General features: G+C 44.8%; 1 protein-coding gene across 2 annotated transcripts in view; it reads left to right on the forward strand.

Moving 5' to 3' along the window:
- The window catches only part of LOC131402778 (ral guanine nucleotide dissociation stimulator-like), a 55,434-nt gene extending 38,936 nt beyond the window's left edge, over nt 1-16,498 (forward strand). The window contains exons 8-9 of one of the 2 annotated variants that reach the window (XM_058537321.1): nt 5,989-6,140; nt 16,354-16,498. In XM_058537321.1, the coding sequence (XP_058393304.1) occupies nt 5,989-6,140; nt 16,354-16,361 (160 nt within the window). In that variant the 3' untranslated portion in view covers nt 16,362-16,498. Of the gene's footprint in view, nt 1-5,988; nt 7,170-16,353 lie in introns of those variants that run through there. The other variant, XM_058537320.1, reaches the window with a different exon arrangement.
- The last annotated feature ends 6,312 nt before the right edge of the window (nt 16,499-22,810 follow it).

Consider the following 22,810-nt stretch of genomic DNA (forward strand, 5'->3'; position numbering starts at 1 on the left):
CCTGGGCAAGGCGTCCCTTCCACAAGTGGAACGCTCACCAGGTCTCAGCTTCCAGCAGTTTATATAAGCAGTTACAGAGTTTACAGAGCAAGCATCTAGTGTTCCCCTGCACAAATGGTTATCAGTGGCATATGTGCACTGAGCCCCTTGGCTAACATCCCAGCCCAGTAGTTGTGTACGTGCGTTGTTTTCTTTGGTTATCATCTTAGCCCGGCACAGATGGCCAGTCCATCCCGTGCTACAACGCTCCAAGAGCCTTGAACTGTTACAACTTGCAACTCCCTCCATGGGAGAAAGGCCAGTTCCCGGGAAAAGGCCAGTTCCCACCACACAGAAAGCAGCTTTGTATTTTTTTGTGTGCTGGTGGCTGTAGGTCAATTGAGCGGCCAAACATGGCTGTACTCATGTCAAGATATATTCGGCCGTGGCCGTCTCCATTAACCATAAGACACCATATGCACAGACAATGAACTTTGTACACAAGCACATAAGGCACATCCAAGAATCCAAAATCCAATGACTACAACAATTATAAAACTATCTCGCAATAAAGGACCCAAACCCCAAGGTAGCCAATCAAATAACCCCTTAGAATATGAAATGTTATTAACTTGATCTTGCAAATCATATACAGCATCAAAGATAACATTAGATAAGGTAACACTTAGGCATAACAAACTAGCTTGCAGAAGTCCAGACCAGCCCCCATCACGGAGGGTAACAGAAGGCAGGGTAATAGAGAAATTATAACTAGTTTTGTGTGACTGATCAGATATAGGCTTGTACCGAGAGATTGTTTGATGTTTCTGAGACCAAATTTCTCGGCCATTCATAGTCCAGGTTATAGGTCCCACTGGTGTAGAGCAGTTGGTCTAACAGTAGAGGGTCAAAGGTTGTCCTACAGAGGCATTAGTTGGTGTGTAGGTCTGCAGCAGACATGGAGGTGCAGCACAGCATAGTGAACACAGCAGGAATATCTATTTACGCAAAGAAACAGAATCTTTAGGAACATGATATAACTGTTCATTTCCTGGATACATAACTATGAGTGTTGCAGTGGGCCCTTGGGCCACTACTTCTGCGGCATGGGGAGCCACATTGGGTGGATGTGTCACCCACACCTTTGCTCCAGATTTCCATCCATCTGTAGACCCAAATCCTTGCATTCCTCTTTTAGTTAATTCACTTGGAGGCTGTCCTTGTGACACATTTGGAGTCAAGAGGGGAAGCACCAATAATTGTCCCACTCGTTCCCCAGACTCTACAGTTAGTACTGTGTCACTACCATTATATAATATAAATTTTATTTCTCCTTGGTAATCTGGATCAATGACTCCTCCCAGTACATCAATACCTTTTGCTGCCAGTCCAGAGCGTCCTTTTAACAAACCAAAGGTATTTTTGGGAAATTGTACCCCTATCCCAGTAGGGACTATAGACTGCTTCTTAGGGGGCAATTGAATAGAATGAACAGTAGATAAATCCAATCCAGCCGCTTCGGCCGTGGCACGAAAAGGCGGTTTAGCAGACTGCGTCAGGGGCCAATAGGTTAAGGTCATAAGCTCATGGGTGGCGGCTGCCACTTCTGTAATCTTTGCTGGTAACAACCTTGACAGAGGAGTCTCATTAGGGCCTAGTGGCCTGTTATTTAACATATTTAGAGCAGTACTTAGATGGTTGTGCCACCCCTTTAATGAGCCATGACCAAGTTTCCTCAATTGTTGTTTAAGCAATCCATTCATTCGTTTTATGAGGCCTGCAGCTTGGGGGTAATAAGGTATATGATAAATCCATTCTATATAATTTTCCTTGGTATAGGTTTGAATCAACTTACCTGTAAAGTGGGAACCATTGTCACTCTGAATTTGCCTTGGTGTTTCATAATATAACTTAATTGTATCTAATAATTTTATGGCACTCTGTTGGGTGGCCACTTTAGCTGGCATAGCCAATAAATAACCAGAATATGTATCAACAGCAGTGCAGACATAAGTATATCCACAAGAATTTGGCAATGGTCCAATAAAATCTATTTGCCAGGTATGGGCGGGAAATAATCCCTTTTGGATATGACCTTGGTAGGGATGTGGAACTCCCTGTTTTTTTAATTGTTGGCATAACTGACATTGTTGTACTGCAGTGGCAATATCATCATGGGTGACAAGGATTCCCCTTTGTTGTGCCCACCTGTATGAAGCTTGTTCTCCCAATTGTCCACTCTTTTCGTGGACCCATTGTGCTAAGCCTGGGTTGTGCGTTGCACGAATCTGCACCAGCTCATCAGCATGAGAATTATGCTTTCGTTCTGCAGAAATTAAAGAACTGTGAGCATCAACATGAAATACAGTAACAATTGTGTTTTGACACCATAACCATATGTCTTCCCATAATTTCTTTCCCCATATTTCTTTATCATTAATTTTCCCATCATATTTTTTCCATTGTGGCATCCACGTTGCCAAACCTTGTGCCACTGCCCATGAATCAGTATATATATGACATTGTTGGCCCTGTTCTTGTTGAAGTGCCTGATACACAGCATAAAGTTCAGCATATTGGCTACTCATATTATCTCCGGTGGTGACAATTGTTTGTTGGGTGGATGGGTTATAGGCAACTGCTTTCCATTTCCGTGAGCCCGATATCATTTTGGCAGAACCATCCATAAACCAGGTATGTTTTTGTTGTTTTTCAGTCAATTGGTCATATGAGACACCCCATTTAACAGGAGATTCTGTTATATCAGTAATCAAATCAGGGACGGCCGCTTGAATAGCCGGAGTCACTTTGTTTAGCTCTCTGTAATCTACAGTCATTCTCCATGTCCCATCACCTTTTTTAACAGGCCAGATAGGATTATTCCAGGCTGTAGTTACTCTGCGAAGGACTTTTACAGCCAAATAATCTTCTGTGGTCTCAGATATTTCTTGTTGTCCTCCAGGGATGCGATATTGTCTTTGATTGACCACTTGCGTGGCAGGTGGAATTTCTACTTCATGATGCAAACATCCCACAATTACAGCATTAATATGAAAAGACAAAGCTCTAATAGCAAATTGGTATTGTCCATCAGCCAAATTTAATGTCAATCCTTTCAGAATATCAATCCCAATTACATATTCTGGTATTGGCACAATCATAACTAGATATGTGCGCCGGGGTAGTTGCCCAATTTGCATAGAAAGATTAGTGGTAACTGCCTGGATTTCTTTTCCTCTCAATCCAGTTATCAGAATTGATGTATCTTGAAACTTAGTTGGATTCCCATAGATAAGGGTGGCCTCCGCCCCTGTATCTATAAGTGCCTGCACACTAGTTGTAGATCCATTCTTCCAAAATATTTTAATTGGTACATGTGGTCTAATATCTTTTCTTATAGTGGCACTAATCGATACAGAGGTTTGGCCTTCCCCTCAATCACATAAGTCAGCAAAAAGAGGATCCGAGGGAGGAGGCAGTGCACTAGGTGCAGCAGGCACTGGGTTGGAAGCATTCTTTATACTGTCCCCTCTGTTCACTTGTTTTACATTCAGCCCTTTTTCTTTATATAGTTTCCATAATTCTTTAGTGTCAACTCCATCAATCTGGTCTTTGGGTACTCCTGCCCGGAGTAGGGCCAAAAACATATCACCTCAAGTCATTTTATCCTTTTTAAAGAATGTTTTCCTTTTTTCCCTTCCTGGAGAGTTTTCAGTTGTCTGCCAGTCTCCCAAGTCTGCTAGCTGCATAATCTTATCTGCTAGTGTTGCTATAGGGTTTTCAGTTTCATTTATGAGAAGGGTTGTAAGTATTTGCTTGTATGCCGGAGGTGCAGTTTTTATTAACTTGTGTCGCACCTGGACACTTAAAGTCATTTCATTTAAAGCTTCACCACACCCCAGAAACACAGCCCGTTTCATGGTTTCTTCTCTCATCTTTTGGACACAATATTTTAAAGTATACCACGATCTATTAGTGTCTGGCCACATATCCTCCGTGGGGTATTTATCTTGAGCTCCTTTTACTGCAAGAGCCAATAAAGTTGTACCATCAGTGCCTTGTCCACGATCATTTGGGGAGTGAGCATTCATGCTCCAATCTCTGGAAGCTCCCCGTATTACTGGATCATTGGACAAAATTACAAATTTAAAAGCATCTCCTGCATCCAGATTAATTCCTGTAGCGCCCATATCATATAGGCGAACAAGCCAGGTTATAATGGCTTCTCCAGGCTTTTGTGTAGCCCGGGCTAAAATATCAGAAATTTCTTGTTGGTTAAAATCCTCAATCACATCTTTCCTTACAGAATGATTACCATCCATTTCCATCCGCCGACGGCGAAGAGGACGTGCCTCTGTGCGTTTGGGCGGTTTTTCCTCTTCCTCATAATCAGTTTCAGAATCATCATCCCAGATATCACCATCCCATGTGTCCGGGTCCCACTTAGGACCGGCCGATGCTATGGCCATATGAACTTTTCGTTCATTTACCTTTCCTCTCCTCTTTCTATATTTATATTTGGCAACTCTTACAGCAGCCTTTTCTGCTATAGCTTGGTAGTTACGAGCCTGATCTCCCAGTGCATGATATTGACATTGAATCATAGCCAAGCAAAACTGCAAATCTGAATTTTCTTTTTCCAAGAGTGCCTTCTCTTTCTGTATCTTATCCCTATCTTCTATAGCCCGACGATAAGCAGTCAGCAAACACCAACCTCGCCGTGCCAAAAAAGAAACATCATCTTTCTTTTTCCTTTCCACCATCTGCAAAGCTTTGGTCACATCCAACGGTTCAAATCGTCTCAGACGAGCATCCCAAGCTTCACATAACCCTGACCTGCGAGCCCACTCCCCAGCCAGAGTGCAAAAGGGAGGGTCCTCCCATCCTGGAATTTCTTCCACCTTGGCTTCAGTTACCTTTCGTTTGAATAGGAAAGGCATCTCCTTAATCGAATCCTGCTCACAGCGCCAATTATGTTATGAGAGGTTCGGGGATTAGATCGGAGACGTAAAAGACACTTTCCACTCCAAACAAATGGACTGAAGGTATATTTTATTATATAGAGGATAGTAAAGGCGATAGTCCGCAAACAGATCCCAATAGGTCAAATAATAAGAGGGAAAAAACACCAGCTCGACTGGAAAGGGAAAACATCCACATCGGCTGAGATAGCAGCAGATCCGAATAGGTCATATAATAAGAGGGAAAAACATCAGATCGATCGGAAAGGGAAACACCAGATCGACTGAAGGGAAATGACACAAATCAACCGGAAAGAGAAACACCAGGTTGACCGAAAAGAGAACACATCAAATCAGTTACTTCACAGTAAATCAATTACTCACAACATCCACGCCCCACTGCCGGGAGAGTCCTGTCAATCGACACGGCTGGGCAAGGATCACACATCCTGGGCAAGGCGTCCCTTCCACAGGTGGAACGCTCACCAGGTCTCAGCTTCCAGCAGTTTATATAAGCAGTTACAGAGTTTACAGAGCAAGCATCTAGTGTTCCCATGCACAAAACAGTTATCAGTGGCGTACGTGCACTGAGCCCCTTGGCTAACGTCCCAGCCCAGTGGTTGTGTACGTGCATTGTTTTCTTTGGTTATCGTCTTAGCCCGGCACAGATGGCCAGTCCCTCCCGTGCTACGACGCTCCAAGAGCCTTGAACTGTTACAACTTGCAACTCCCTCCGTGGGAGAAAGGCCAGTTCCCGGGAAAAGGCCAGTTCCCACCGCACAGAAAGCAGCTTTGTATTTCTTTGTGTGCTGGTGGCTATAGATCAATGGAGCGGCCAAACATGGCTGTACTCATGTCAAGACAAACGTGCACGGGGAGAGGACAAGACCCGAGGAAGGTCACTTGTAAATGGTCTAAAGGCAGGCAGGACATTCCCTCCTCAGGCCCCTCTAGGGGCTCCGTGTTCACCCCTGACCTAGATTTGAATCCTCCTGGGATCCTTGTCCAGGTCTCTGACTTCCTTTTCCTGCTTGTTTTCTATCCACAGGCGAAGATTTGTGATGCAGCTTTTAAGGCTACATCTGGGCCTCCTTCCATCATGTCTATGCTGCCTACACACTAGGCTCTCCAGTATCCCTGCACGTACTTATGTAATGCTGTTTCAGGAGGAAATGTCCTGGAGGCCCCAGCCTCTGTCAGGTACATTGTGGCCACTCTTCCCTGAGGGAGTTGATCTGGTGGATCAGGGACGGGTTTTCATTTCCCAGGCTATGGGTCCCTCTATTTGGCCACAGAAAACTGCCACCCTCTCCGTTGCATGCCAAGGTGACTTCTGGGTTTGTGTGGTTCTGAAGTCCATGGTCTCTGACATTCGCCAGTTTACACACTCAGTCATGATTTTACTGACGTGTCCTAAAGGGCTAGATGGGCCTGAACCCATAGATTTTGTAGCCCCCTGGGATGGCTGTGTTATTTTCCACAGCCTTGTGCTGTGGTTATGTGTCATGGGGGCTGTGAACCTTTCCTGTTGGGAGCTTTGAAAGATGAGGCATGAGAGGGGAGGGTGTAGGCAGGTCCATTGAGGGAATGCCACCACACTGATGATCCATGGCCATGAATGGACACAGTCTTACCAATCAAAATACTGAAGTGCTTCCCATCTGGTGGTGAACAGACACTGCTCTGAGCTCACCCTGAGAACCCACCCCATGACCAGGAACTAAAGGGTTCCCACGTGGCTTTTTGAACATCACGTCTGGAAACACCCTGTAAGACAAGGCCCAGATGAACTGCTTGGCAGTTCTGAGCTATCCTCCTCCATCAGAAGGCTGCAATTGTCCTTCAGACACACAGCAGGCTGGACTCTGCCAGGGAGGCCTTTACAGTGCAAGCTGGTGTTGAGCATACATCCTGGTTCCCAGCAGCCCAGGCCCTTCCTGACATGGCACAGCCATCCAGGAAAGTGATTTGCTAAAGGAAAGATAGGGAAGACTATACTTTACCTCCAAATAGAAAGAGAAGCGCCAGCTCCCATGTCTAATCAGGATGAGGAGGTAGTCAAGGGTGCCCGCAGGGTTTCTACTGCAGGACTATGAGGCTCCTGAGAACTGATCCTGCATGTAGCAACATTTAATAACCCTTGTGCCCAATGATATAGCAGAAGGGCGACAATTTATTGCACCTTTGGGCATCCATTTGTCAAAAGTGCACTTACAGTCATCCATAAGAGAATCAATCACGTTTGCACAATGGTACATATCACTCAATCTTTTACTGCTTTTTTAAACTTATGTAAATTTAACTAATGTACAAAATACACAAAAGTACTCAAACTTATTCATACCTGAATAAGGAAGAAATATAACAATCACTCCATGTTTTTGCAGGTAGTCACCCTTTCATAGCTGGTATTTATAACTACCTTCTTCCATTACCCACTTCATATTCCCTTTGCCTCAGCAAGCACCTCAGCTGGTTGTGGTTCTTTGCAAACCCTTTTCAATTTCAGTGGTAGAACCTGACCTTCATTCCTGAAGGGTCACAGCCATTCCTAGTCCTGCCTGGACTGGTTTCTTGTAGTTTTCCATTGACGTTAATCACAGGGCATGTGATACTAAGAAAACCCTAAGGAATCTCCTGTATTCCTTACCTCCATTGTGGAGCAGCAGTCCAGTTTCCTCTTGGTAATCAGGATCAATCACCGCGGCCTGCATGGAAACTCTCTTCCTTTTGCCTGTAGAGTCAGAGGCAAGGGGAGCCGTAAGGGGCTGGGTGGCAGTCTTAATTTCCAGTCCAATGAAATCAACGTGTTTTCTCCCTTTGGAATGAAGATCCCTAAACCAGTAGAGCATAAGGTCACATGAACATGAAAAAAAATTATGCTAGTGGATCATGAGGGGTAACAGTGGTAGTAGTGAACGGTGCCCCTCGCATTTCCACCCCTGATTGCTGGACTTGTGAATCCCGGCTATGAGAAAATCAGTGCTATATAATGGACGCTGATTTAGAGCATAAGCAGCTTCCTGGGGAACACCGCCCCAAACCTGCAAGATATTGCCACCTAGGTAGTAGTACTGTAACTCCGTCTTCCCACGCCTATTCTTCTCTCAAGTCAGCGGCTTCAGATGGTGGGGAACAGGAAAAGACCAGTGAATTCCATGAGCATGGGTCCACTGCTGCACTTCATTTATGGGCAGTGAGTTCCTTAATCAGAAGCCATGCTGAGTGGAATACCAAGGTGGTGGATAAGGCATTCTGTGAGTCTACAGATGGTAGTTAACAGGAACATTGTGTGAAGGGAAGGCAAATCTGTATCAGCGTAGGTGTCTAACACACTAAGAGCAAAACACTGCCCCTTCTATGGTAGAAGAGGTGCATTGTAATCACCTGCCAGCTGGTTGCTTTCTGATCACCCTGGGGAATAGTGCCCTATCAGGGACCCTGTTTTGGTCTAGGCTCCTGGCAGATTTGGCACTCAGCAGTGGCTGTGGACAGATCAGCCTCGATGAGTGGAAGTCCACGATGCTAAACCCATGCATAACCTCCATTCCTGCCTCTCAGCCACTTTGTTCATGGCCCCCTTGGGCGCCGACAGGAGTGGCTGGGAAGAGAAGCTGGGCAGTACCCACACAACAGGTCATCTTGTCCACTTGACTATTAGAATCCTCCTCTGCTGAGGTTACCCTTTGGTGCGCATTCTTATAGGAAACAAAGAAATTCACCTTTTTTGCCCATTCAGAGAAGTATAGGCACATGCCTCTTCTCCACACCTCCTTGCCACCAATGTTCCTCTCACATTCCTTCCAAGCTCTTGACCAGCCAGCCAAATCGTGCCTCTGTGAACTGAAATTGACTCGTTATCTCTGGCCATTTCTCCCTCCAAGCAAAATAAACCACCAGGTGCATTGCTTAAGTCTGGGCCCCCTGGGAGGATTGTAGCTTGTCACTTTCTTTCAGGGATGTCCCACACAGACACTGTAATGCTTCAGCTGTCCACTTTTGGGTGGTGCCTGCCTATCACATAGAACCATATATAAAGCAGACCTGAGTCTTCTCTTCCTCAGTCAACTTATTGTAGGTATTCTCCGTGAGGCCATAGATGTGGTCTGGGAGAGTGAAGGGAATGTGTCAGGGCTGGGGTCACGGACATTGGGTACACACACTCATGTGACTTGATTGTGCCTGAGGCCCTGCTCCAGCCTGACCTCGTAGACACCACTTCATGGGACGGTGGGGTGCTGCCTCACCTAGTTCATGACGGGCATCCCAGGTCACGGGGTAAGTTGGTGGCCCATGGTTATGCATTCAGTTCTCCTAGCGCTCAGCAGCAAGCCAAAAGCTGAGCAGTTGTCTTCAGTGGACAGTAGGGCTTTGCTCCAAAATCCTAAGGGTCTGTGCTGTGATTCATCTTAGGGGGCTGTTAAAGGCACCAAACAACATCTCCAAATGCCACCAACACTTCAATCACCATTGGATCTGCTGGATCACACGGCCCTATTGCCAGAGTAGCTTACATAGCAGCCTGCACCTGCCCCAGGGCCTTCTTTGCTCTGCGCCCTGTTCAAAACTAGCAGCTTTTTGGATCATGCGGTAAAAGAGCCGGAGTTGCCCACCAAAATAAGCAATATGTTGCCTCCAGAATACACAAAGGCGCACTAGGCAGTATGCCTCTTCTTCATTTGTAGGAAGGGCCAGATGCCGCAACTTATCTTTAACCCTAAAAGTGACACCTCAAAATGCCTGACACCACTAGACTCGCAGACGTGTCACAGAGGCGAGAGGCCCCTGATTCATTTCATTTATTTCCCACCTTCTGACATGCAAGTGTCTTCCAATAAAACAGCTGCTACTTTTGCTGACTAGGTTGAATGAGCATGATGTCAAAAATGTCACGGAACAGGGGCTGGCCTGGTGGTGGGTGGTTAAGTTCACGCACTCCGCTTTGCTGGCCTGGGGTTTGCGGGTTCGGATCCCGGATGTGGACCTACGCACTGGTCATCAAGCCATGCTGTGATGGCATCCCACATATAAAATAGAGGAAGATGAGCGCAGATGTTAGCTCAGGGCCAATATTCCTCACCAAAAAAGCTCCCAAAAAACAGAAAAGTAACAGAACAGTGTTATGCCTCATGGAAGAGAAAGGTGATCAAGGTCCCTGTAGACTAAGTTATGACATAGAGCTTGAGAGCTGCTACACCCTGAGGTGGGACATTGAAGGTTTATTGCTGGCCTTGACAGGCCAAAGCAAACTATTTCTAATGTCTTTCCTAACAGATAAAGAAAATACCATTTACCAGATCAAAAGCTGCATACGAGGTATCAGGACTCAAGTAATGAAAGTATATGTGGGAAAGCAGCTGTAGTTGTAGTCACCATCTGGTTAAGTTATGACAATCCTCCATCCTTCTCCAAGATTCATCTGTTTTATACACAAGCCATGAGATGACCTGAATGCAGATATAGTGGGATTCATCACCTCTGCGTCCTTCAGTCCTCGGTGGTGGTCCTAATCTCTGCAGCCCCTCCAGGAATGCGGTATTTCTCTTATTTTACTATTCTCCTAAGTAGAGGCAGTTCTAGTGGGTTCCATTTGGCCTTCCCTACCGTAATTGCCCTCACTCCACCGGTCAGGGAACCAGTCTCATGATTCTGCCATTTGCTGACTGTGTCAATTACCACTAAGCATTCTGAGACTGGGGGAAAAGCTATAGGATGGGCTCAGGGACCCACTGGACCCACTATGAGACAGATCTGGGTTAACCTACATTGATCACCTGATCCTATAAGCCCTACTCTGATTCATGGAGCACAGTGATGTTTTGGGTCTCCTGGAATTAGTGTGTCACTTCAGAACCTGTATTCAATAATCCCTATAATTCTGATTATTTCCTTTTCCCTAATGTATGGTCACCATCACAAAAGGCTGTACATCCTTTGGGGGAAGGTTGGGAAGAGATTAACCGTTTTAATTTTAAATAGTATATCTAGATCCTTACTCAAGGGAATCAGCCTCCCCTTCACACCAGGGATCCTGTATCTGTCAAGTGGCTCAGGGGTGGGAAATGATTGAAGGGCCATGACTGTTTCAGTGATTCAAGTTAGACTTCTGTTCACTTGATCTAGAACCATTCTTACACAGATCAAGAATTTCATCGACTGCCTTCTCTTTCCCTCTACAGACACTCAGATCAACTAGCTACCACCATAGGTTTCTGTGAGTCAAATGGATTCTCATTATTGCCTTGACTCCACTATCCATTACAGAAACCATAACCACCTTGTCTCTTGAGATTCAGTGCCTCTGCTTGGTCTCTGCTGCCCCGGGATCCAAGTGTCCTCACTGCATATCAAGATCCCAGGTCACTGGCAGCAGTTCCACTGTAATGTCTGCCCTAAAGAGGAGAGTGGCCACAGAGCTCTTCACGGACTCTGGGGCTGCCCTCATGAATTTATTTCCACAGTAGTAGTGCAAGTGTGTCCTCTGGACCCTGTTGGGGTGGGTAGGCATGTCTTACATGATAAATACACGCTAACGTTCCAATCACCTAAGCCTTGGATACCTTCTTCTATAGGAGACCAAGGAAGGTCAGCCTCACTTAGTGTATTCCCGGTAACCAATGACACTGCTGGAACTCTTTGTGCCCTCTCAAGACACAGCAAAGAGTAGAGAATCTCTGCTTAGTGGGCCCATATCAATAAATTAGACCGGATCCAACTTTATGTTCCTTCCACCATTATCCAAACCCCTTAATAGCCATTTGCACACCGTTTTCCTAGATTTGTTTCTGTATACACTGGGGAAAGGATGCAGCTATTTTGGAACGTAGCACAACTCCTCATGGGTCATATTTTACACTTCAGTCTCTGGGACATGCTGGGAATTGAGGCTACTAGGTCTAGTAGCAAATGGGGCTGGTGGGTGTAGGTCCTCAGGAGAATCAGCAGTACTTGCAACGCAGCTTCCCAGGGGAGACCATTACCGAGTCCTTAGGAAAAGCACAGTTCACCCCCTCACGCAGGGCTGGGAGGGCTTCTTTGTTGGCAAAGAAGACTGTACAATCTTATAATCATTTTTATTCCCATAGAGTCGGTAGTAATATCCAACTTTCATTTCTGGTTATAATAATTTTATCCATTTTCTTTTTTGCTGGTTAGTCTAGCTAAAAGTTTGCCAATTTTATTGCTTTTTTCCTAGAAAACACTTTTGATTTGACTGATTTTCCCTCTTGTTTTCCTGTTCTTTATTTCACCTCTGCTCTTATATTTATTATAAGCCTCTTTTTGCTGGTTTCAGGGTTGGTTTACTCTTCATTTTCTACTCTTCAAGGTGTAAAGTTAGGTTATGGTTTTGAGATCTTTCTTCTTCTAATGTAGGCATTTACAACTATAAATTTCCCGGTGAGCGTTTCTTTTTCTGCATCCCATGAGTTTGGTAGGTTGTATTTTCATTTTCATTTTATTCAAGGTGTTTTCTAGTGTCCCTCATATTTTCAACTTTCATCCACTGGGTGTTAATGCTGTATTGTTTAATTTTTATGTATTTATGATTTTTTCCAGTTTTCTTCCTGTTCTTGATTTCTAATTTCACCCCACTGTGATTAGAAATTATATTTTATTTGATTTCAATGTTTTAAAAATTTGCTAAGACTTGTTTGGGGGCCTAAAATATGGTCTATCCTGGGGAATGTTCCATATGCACTTGAGAAGAATACATATTCTGCTGTTTTGGGTGGAAGGTTAAGTCTAGTAGATTATGGTGTTGTTCAAGTTCTTTATTTCCTTAGTGATTTTCTGTCTGGTTGTAATATCCTTTTTTGAAAGTGGAGTATTGAAATCTCCATTATTGTTGGAGAACCGTCTATTTCTCCTTTCAATTCTGTCGATTTTGCTTCATATGTTTTGGGAGCTCTGCTGTTAGATATGTGTGTTTAAAATTGTGACATCGTCTTGATGGATTGTACCTTTTATCAATACATAATGCCATCATGAATGAGAGAGACCTGATCGCTTCCCTTGAGGAACTCACAAGCAGTCCAGGGAAGAGACTGAGAGACCATCACAGCAGGAGCTGCAAGAGAGGCCTGTGCCACGTGCTGCAGCAGGACCTCATCTCCTTAGGTGTCCTGTGTCCCTGGAATGGCAAATGCATGTAGCACGTGCTCAGTAAGCACTGGCTGGATGCAAGTGAGGAGCACTGACTGTGATGGCAGCACTAGTTCTCATTCAGGGAAACTGAGATTTGTGCTAGTGGCAGAGCTCAGACCAGAACCTCGTGTTCCTGATCTTCTTCTCGTTCTCACTTGTCCGTGATGCCAGTAGTGATTTCAGTATTGAATTCATGGCTGAAAGACTCATTCATCATAGCCTTGTTCTTTTACTCATTCCAAGATCTTACCACGTTACAGGCACGTACTTGGTAATGGTGAGTAAAACTGGAGAAGGCCTCTTTCTTCATGGATCTGGGAGAACAGTGAGAGGTGCGAAGACAGTCATCAGATCACCACAAAGTGTCACATTACAAAAAACAATAACTGATATTTATGGGGAGTGTAGGACATGTCACATACTAGATTGACAGTGTTTGAATGCATAAACTCGTTTTGTCCTCAGAAGAATTTTGGATGTGGTAGGTATCACTCCCTATTTATATATATGGTAAAAGGAGCACAGAAAGGCAAAGTAGTTTGGCGGATGTCACACAACTAGAAATTGGTGGTGTGGGGATCCCAACACTCTGAGTCCCAGTTTCCTCAGTTTCTGAAAGCAGAATGACAAAGCTTAGTTGTGCGGATTAAGTTAAAAGAGGAAAACACACCTAGCAACACGACTGAGTTTACAATAGGTGCTCACTAATGATTACTGAATTTCAGTGGCTGTGGGACTCACGAGGTGGACAGGACTTCCCTCATCGTGTTGGTGGGTCCTCATAGCTCTTGCGCAAGCTTTGTGAGTGACTTTGAATGGTCAGACATTGAACAGGTCCCAGGACATCACAGACCTTATGCTTGAAATGTGAAGAATTTGGGTAAGCCCTGGGCCTCCCAGCCTGGCATTCTGGCCTTCTCAGAATGGCCTAACCAGCCTCCAACACTCTTAAACTCAACACACCAGATGGATCACCCTCCTCAAACATGCCCAGGGCTTTCCTCCTCCCACACCTCTGCTCTTCTTGTCCCCCACATAGAATGCCTATCCACCCCATCTCTGCCTCCTCAGACAGGTGGATTTCCTAGGTGACTCCACCCTGTCAGAGAGAATCTGTGTGTCTTCCACGTGACCAAGGCCAGGTCACTTCTGATCCTTTCATCATCCCAATGGCAAAGGGAGAGAGAGCTCAGTGTATTCCTGCTTGCCCTACCAGATTGGAGGATGGGATCATAAATTATGTTCTATCCCATGCACTATAAGACATAGAAAGGAGGAAGCAATGGGAATCTTGTTGGGTTGAGGCCATACTTCTTCCAGAGAAAAATAGAGCCACACAGTTAAAAGGCCCTGATGTAGATAATTTATCACCTTCTTCAGTAAAACAAAGTTCTGCCATGTAGTCAAACTAAGTGCTTCTTAACATGCAACTCCCTGAGGCTGCTCCTACCCATGAATGGTGGAAATCATTGGGCAAAGTTTGATCAACAGAACTCTTCACTAGTACTGATCTTTTTGCCAAGGGAGTGAAATAGACCTAAGACTTGATCACTCAGCCCAGCTGAGCTCAGCTCGTGGCCAGCCCCGAGTAGTCAGTGCTGTATGCCATCTGCATGGACAGTGGTTGTGCCGTTCTATCACACTGCAGGGGACAACTTCTGGGTAGTCTGCATCTTCTCTAGGGGGCAGACATCCTGGAGTGGCCTTGGAGCAGATGCTGGAGGACAGTGTCAACTCTTGAACCATGTCTGCAGAATCTGGGTAAATTCACAGGAACCATGGCCTGGTTTTGATTTTCTGAGGATGACCAGTCTAGGGTTATGGATCAAAGTCTGCAGCAGGAGCCACCTCATCCTGGACCTAGCTGAGAGGCAGGAACCTAAGATAGAATCAGAGTAGATGGACCAGGGGAAGGGGCAGCTTGTCTCTGTTCTTCTCAGAGGCTGTTGGAAAAGCTTTCTGGGTGGTGTGACATGTGAAAGGAGAAGCTGGACCAGGACTCCCGGGGACATGAAGAAGGCTGGAGGGATCTGAGGTTGTCCCACAGAGCTGGGTATCTACAGTGTTAGGAACAGAAATGAGCTGAGTCCTGACTGGCACTGAATGTCCACAGATAAGACATGGCTATGGGCTTCCAAGGAGAAGTCAGAGCAGAGGAATAGGGGTGGAAGGGGTGGGAGTAGACAGTATAGAGCCTTGAGGGGGCAGGAGTTGGTGACCTAGAGAGCTTCTGGTGAGCAACAGGGCAGATTAGGCAAAACTGAGCCCCATCTTGGAGGGCAGCAGGCCTGCAGCCTGGAATATGGACAGAGACTCCAAGAAATGGGGGATGGAGGACTCAGCTAGCAGAGGTAGAGTTCATTTCCAGGAAAAAGAGAAGGGCCTATTTGGAAGGGCAAGGACACAAGGCTTCAGGGGTCCCATGGCCAGGCTGACAGGGGGCTAAGCCTCCTGATCTCCCAGGTAGAAGGGCTCCCAGGGCGTGGAGTGTGGAGAAAGGGGGCAGGGGAGGGGGAACCTGAAGCATCTCAGGGATACCAGGGAAGTCAGCGTGCTTGTGTCCTGGAGTTCAACCCCAGTGTGGATTCAAACAGCAGGCATTACTGCTGACTGATTTAGGCCCCAGTATTTGACAGCCTGTGGCCTGTGGTCAGGATGCGAGAAAAGCTGATGAGCATGGGTTGGTGTGATAATGGTCCACATAGAGCCCCCAAAATCCCAAAGGCAAGTCAAGCCAGGCAGTAGGTCACAGGCTGGCCCAGCATCAATTTGTTCCTAAATGGTGCCTGTGTCTTTGCTGAGAATCTAGAAAATGAGGTACAAAAAGCTGGAAGGGCTCATAGAGATCACATTCTAGTCCATCCATCTTGTGAGGAATTTGAATCTCAAAGGGGCTGGGAGCTGCTGTGGCTAATAGAGAGAAGGCATCAGTCACATGACAAATGGATGACTGCATGAATAGACGTGGGCCCGAAGTAGAAAAACTACCTTTTGCTGCACAGAAATGGCTGATTTTGAAGTATTTCAACTGAACAGACCATTTTTCTTGACTAAATAAGTTTCCAACTGACACCATTAAATCTAAGAGGCATTCTTTCTCAAAAATTTCTAAGCCATGCATCCATAAATTAAACTTCTAATTGTTCAGATAGAATCCCGCTACCTCTCTCTGCCCTCCATTACACTTCAAAGGTCTGTCAAAAGTGCTGGTTACTTAGTAGACTTAAACTCCCTTCTAACCACTGGGTTGAATGTTTTTCCCACTCAGCTTTATAGCCTCCACGGGAAGATAAGCTCTGAGCACAAGTGAAGAGTGTGAACTGTGAACTGCTGATACCTGACCTCCAGGCAGCTTCTACAAAGGTGCAAGACCAGCCCTCCCCAGACGTGTGGCCAGTTGGGATGGGCCACTTACCCACGTCTGCTCCCTCACAGCCATTCTGCATGATGGCCTTGTCTAGGCGGGCAGTCAGCCACGTGCCCTCGAGGCAGCTGCTGAGCAGCCTGGAGAGGCAGGCGCCCAGGCCCAGCAGCACGCTGTAGAATGCGAAGTAGTTGCAGCTGTGGAACACTTTCCTGTGAAGGGGCAGCACCCTTTCTTATGAGAAGACGGCGAGGCAGGCCGGCTCAGGACCTCCCCAGACTAGTGCTCAAATCCTAACTGTCCCATATCCTAGCTGTGTGACCTCGTGCTCTAAGCAGGAGCTGATTGTCCCCACCTCACAGCACTGGTGTGAGGACCGACTCAGACACAGTGTAGAGGGTGCTAAGCAGGACAAATGTTAGCAGGGACTGTAACATATCTTGGGATCCTTGGGTTTTGAAGTTTCTTGTACAATAAGAAATCTCACGTGGTTACAGCTGGTTTTGTTGTTATAAAGACTGTGGCTTTCCCACTGTGTGTTGTAACAGTGACCTGCCCCCAGCTGGAACTGCTCAAGTCCTCCAGAGGAAACTTCCCAAATGACCACCTGATCACATGGTATCCTGTTGCCTATGGGATAAAAGCCCAAATTTTATCCTTAGTTTATGGGTCCTCTTACAGAGGGGCTGATCTGGCCTTGTTGCTTTGTGCCCACTCCCTGCCCCTGATCATCTAAGGCCACTACATGGCCACCATATTAGATCCCCTCTCTTCTTCTAACATGCCCTGCCTTCCTGTCTTCATCTGCACAGTGGGGGCTCTCTCCTCATCTCTAACTGTAGCAATCCTACCATCCTACTGACCTCAGCCCAAATGTCCCATCTGCAGTTGAGTTACCTCCTGCCTCTCATCCACCACCCTGCCTCTCCTTCCTCATTATTTGTGTTTCTCCTATAATCTTTTCACACCCTCTGGAGTCTACATGTCTGTGTCTGTGGCTCCAGTGACTGTGAGCTTGTCACAGCACGTCCTATGGAGACATCTCTTTATCCTCATATTGCTTGCTCAATGAGTGAATGGCTTTGAATGAATGAATCAGAAAGAATTACCATCTGCCAAGTAGTATTGTTTCCTCTTTGAAGTAGCACAATTATTTGCAAGGTTCCTAGATGATGAGTGAGTTTATGCATGGTCACAGTGCTCTAATGGGTGGGGCCGGGATTTGGAAGTCTGGCAGGCAGTCTGGCTCCAGAACCCACTCCTGAAGCTCTGTCCCACCCTCTCTCAGAGACCATAAATCACACCTAGGAACCTGCCAAGGATGAAGGGCCAGCACAGACAGACAGCTGAAGTGGAAACCCTACAATTCCACATTCCCTCCTTTGCCCCTAACTGTTAAAGAGAGCACAAGGCTTCTGCTTGTGAACTGTGTCCAGGTTTGGCTGCAGGAAAAAGCCCAATTAAAGTAATAAAATAAATCTCCAGAAACTGATCCTAAAGAAACAGGGATCTATGAATTGCCTGACCAAAAATTCAAAATAATTGCCTTAAAGAAGTTCAACATGCTACATCAGAACATAGAAAGACACAAATTAAATCAAGAAAATGATTCATGAACAAAATCAGAATATCCAACAAGTAAAGAAATAAAAAATTACCTCAAAAAATTCTTGTGTTGAACAATATAATAACTGAGTTGGACAATTCACAAGTGTGGTTGGACACCAGAGTTCATCAAGCAGAAGAAATAATCAGTGAACTTGAAGGTAAGTCATTTGAAATCCTTGAGTCACAGGAACAAAAAGAATAAAGAAAAATGAAGAAAGCATAAGGGATTTTTGCAACTTCATCAATCAGATCAATACACATATGGGAGTCCCAGAAAGAGAAAAGAGAGAGAAAGGGGAAGAGAGCTTCTTTGCAGAAATAATGGCTGAAATCTTCCCAAATCTGAAGAAGGAAATGAACATCCAAACTCAAGAAGCTTAAAAGGCTCCAGCTAAACAAGTTATAGTCAAACTGACAAAGGTCCCAGACGAGAGAGAATCTTGAAAGCAGCATGAAAGGGACCTATCAGATACAAGCGAAGACCTATAAAACTATCTGCAATTTCTCAGCAGGAGCATTACAGGCCTGCCAGAGGGGAGTGGGATGATATATTCAAAGTGCAGTCAGATTTTAAAAACCCTGCCAACCAAGCATACTATATCAAGCAGAACTGTCCTTCAAAAATGAAGGCTTGATAAAGACCTCCCCAGATAAACAAACCTGAGGAAGAGCATCACCAACAGAACTGCCTTACGAGAATTGTAAAAGAGTCCTTCATCTTGAAACACAAGGACACTAGAAACCAAAATGAAAACATGAAAATAGAAAGCTCTCTGGTAGGGTAAACATATAGACAAATACAGAATCCTGTGATAACGGTAACAAAAATCACTTAAAATTCTCGCATACCATTTAAAAGGTAAAAGCACAGAGGGTAACTATAACAATAAAACTATGTTAATAGATACAAAATATAAAAATATTTTTTTTTTATTTTTTGTCACTTTGAAAGTGATAACATAAAGTGTGTGGTGGAAATGTAAGGGAGTAATGTTTTTGTATGCAATTGAAGTTAAGTTGTTATCCATTTAGAATAGATTGTTATCAGTGTAAGATGTTTTATGTAATCCCCACAGTAACCGAAAGGATCATACCTATGGGGATGACAGCAAGACAGTGGATAGGACGTTTCCTCCTCTTGTCTCCCCATAGGAACAATAATTTGGCAGCCATCTACGGACAAAAGTGCCTTTTTGGGAGCTTCGAGATCCAAGTAGGCAGCTGTGAAACACTGGTGGAGCCCAAGACCGGGGAGGGACTTTTCTTTGAGAAGGCAACCCCACAGCCAGGTCTCAGGCTTGCTGACCATATCCCTGGCTGCAGCCATGTTAAAAGCCTCGTTTCCTTGTTGAATTGGCTACAGCCCCATTTGGCTTTGGTCCTGCCATCAGCACCAACCACCAAGAGACCCAGAGGGAGTTACGCCTCTCTGTGTCTTAGGTAACAGGCCTGTCTGCCTTGGTCCTTGCTGTGGACCCTGAAGTGGCCTATGACCAAGCTACAGCTTCTCTCAGCCACGTTCCAGGAGCAGACAAGTTTCTACAGAGACCCAGTGGGAGACACACACATCCATGTCCCCAGAGGATGGCCCACGGACATCATTCCAAAAGTGGATCTTGAATCAGCCCTGTAACCTGGCTCCCATCCATCCAAGCCACACTCCAGTAGCAGTTATGCCTGTCCAGGGACCTGCTGGGAGACACGCCCATCTGTGCCCCTGGAGGCAGGTCCACTAACCTAGGTCCAACCATGGGTTCTGAAGCAGTCCTGTAACGTGGCGCCAGCCCCTCTCAGCAGCAGTGAGGGAGCAGACATGCCCACCCAGGGACCTGGTAGGAGGCACCCCATCTGTGCCTTCTAAGGAGGACCTGCAGACCTCAATCTGGCTGCAGATCCGAAGGAGCCCTGTGACTTATTTAGAACACCTCTAAGCTGTGGCACTGGGCTAGTCCTGCCACCCAGGGATCCACCTAGTGTCCTGGTGGGGCCATCCCAGGAATCTGACAAGAGATTTACCATTTAACCATCCACACACCTGGAAACAGGTCCACCTTCTGCAGACTCAAATGTGAACCCTGAAGTGAACCTTTGTCCCAGCCAGCCCTATTGACCAAGGTCCTGGATGCAGTCCTATCCACTGAGGGGCCAGACAGGATTCAGCTTGCCCAAGCCCCTAGTAACAGGCCCACAAATCATGGACACCACTGTGGACCCAGCCACAACCACGTGACCCATCTCCAGTAGGCTTGACTGTGACCTTGGAGGCAAACTCATCAGACCACGGACCTGACAGGAGAAGAATTTTTACCAGTGGAACCCAGTCTGTAAGGCTTGAAGAAGTATTTGCTTCTTCACATGTACTAACAACAGTACAGAGCTACACAGATCATAAAGAATCAGGAAAACATGACACCATCAAAAGTAACAAAGTTCCAGTAACCTAACTCAAAGAAATGGAGATCTACAAACTGCCTGACAAAAAATTCAAAATAGTCATCTTAAAGAAGCTGAATAAGATGCAAGAGAACACAGACAGACAACTAAACAAATGCAGGAGAATAATGAATGAACAAAATGAGGTGATTAATAGAGAAATAGAAATCATAAACAAGAATCAAACAGAAATCCTAGTATAATGACAACACCAAAAATTCGAGAGAGCTTCAACAGCAGATTTTATCATGCAGAAGAAAAAATAAGCAAACTCAAAAACATCATTTGAAATCATCCAGTTAGGAGATCAAAAAGAAAAAATAATGAAAAAGAGTGAAAAAGTGTATGAGATCTATGGGACACCACCATGGGAAGGAATATGCATACTAGGAAGTCCCAGAGGGAGAAGAGAGAGAGCGAGATGGGCAGAAAGCTTATTTAAAGAAATAATGACTGAAAAGTTCCTAAATCTCGGGAGGGATATAGATATTCAGGTTCTTGAAGCTCAAAGGACCCCACCAAGTTCAATATGATGCATATTACCCCAAGACACATTATAATCAAATCGTCATAAGTCAAAAACAAAAAGAAAATTTTGAAATCAGCAAGAGAGAAGTGACTCATCACATTTAAAGGGGTTGTAGTTTTCCCAGCAGAAACCTTGCAGGCCAGGAGGGAGTGGGGTGACCTATCCCAAGTGCTGAAAGAAAAGCACTGCAAATCAAGAACACCTTATTCAGTAAAGCTGTCCTTCGGAAATGAAGATAAGATGAAGACATTCCCAGACCAACAAAAGCTGAGGGAATTCATCAATACAAGACCTGCCTTACAAGACATTCTCAAGGGAGTTCTTCAAGTTGAATGAAAAAACACTAAGTAGCAACATGAAAGCATATGAAAGTATAAATCTAACTGGTAAAGGTAACATATAGTTAAATTGAGAATATTCCAACACTGTAATGATGGTGCATAACACTTTTAACTATGGTATGAATGTTAAAAGCAAAAATATTAAAATAACTATAGCTATTGTTAGTGGATACACAATATAATAATATGTAAAATGTGACATCAATAGCATAAAATGTGAATGAGGGGAGAAATAAAAGTATACAGATTTGTATGCAATTAAAGTCAAGTTGTTATCACTTTAAGTTGGACTTCTATAGGTAGGAGATATTTTACATAAGCCTCATGGAAACCACAAAGAAAAATTCTCTAGTAGATACACAATAGATAATGAGAAAAGAATCAAATCATAGAACTACAAAAAAATCAACAAATCACAAGAGACGACAGCGAGAGGAAGAAAGAAACTACAAAACCACCAGAAAATCCAAAAAAGAGCAATAGTGGAGCTGGCCTGGTGGCGTAGTGGTTAAGTTCGTGTACTCTGCTTCTGGTGGCCCGGGGTTAGCAGGTTCAGATCCTGGGCGTGGACCTACACACTGCTCATCAAGCCACGCTGTGGCAGACATCCCACATAAAGTAGAGGAAGATGGCACGGATGTTAGCCCAGGGCCAATCTTCCTCAGTAAAAAAGAGGAGGATTGGCAGCAGGTGTCAACTCAGGGCTGATCTTCACACACACACACACAAAAGGGCAATAGTAAGTCCTAACCCGCCAATAACTACTTTAATGGTAAATGGATTAAATTCTCCAATCAAAGACACAGGATGGCTGAACAGACAAAATAAACAAGATATAACATTGTACTACATACGAAAGACTGATTTTAGCTTTTAGGACATACATAGAGTAATAATGAAGGAATTGAACTAAATAACATGCAAATGGTAACCAAAAGAGAGCAGGAGTGGCTATACTTATGTCAGACAAAATAATCTTTCAGTCAAAATCTGTTCACCAAAGACAAGGAGGTCACTATATATTGATACAGGGGCAGTTCATCAAGAGGACATAAAAACTGTAAATATACTGCACTCAACATCGGAGCACCTAACTATATAAAGTAAAAATTAACAGAAATGAGAGGAGAAATCGAGAGTAATAAAATAGTAGGAGGGGACTTCATTCCCCCACTATCAACAATGGATAGATCATTGAGACAGAAAATCAGTGAGGACACAGCAGAAGTGAAAAAACACTATTGACCAAAAGGAACCACAAGTCTTGTCTAGAACATCCCATCCAAGAGCAGCACAATACACATTTTTCTTTTCCTTCCTTACACATGGATGATTCTCCAGGATAGACAAAATGTTGGGCCACAAAACAAATCTTAACAAATTTTAAAAAACTGAAATCATCCCAGCTATCTTTTCCAAACACAAAGGTGTGAAACGAGAAAACAATAAC

Source organism: Diceros bicornis, unplaced genomic scaffold, assembly GCF_020826845.1.
Source record: "Diceros bicornis minor isolate mBicDic1 unplaced genomic scaffold, mDicBic1.mat.cur scaffold_265_ctg1, whole genome shotgun sequence".
NCBI lineage: Eukaryota > Metazoa > Chordata > Mammalia > Perissodactyla > Rhinocerotidae > Diceros > Diceros bicornis.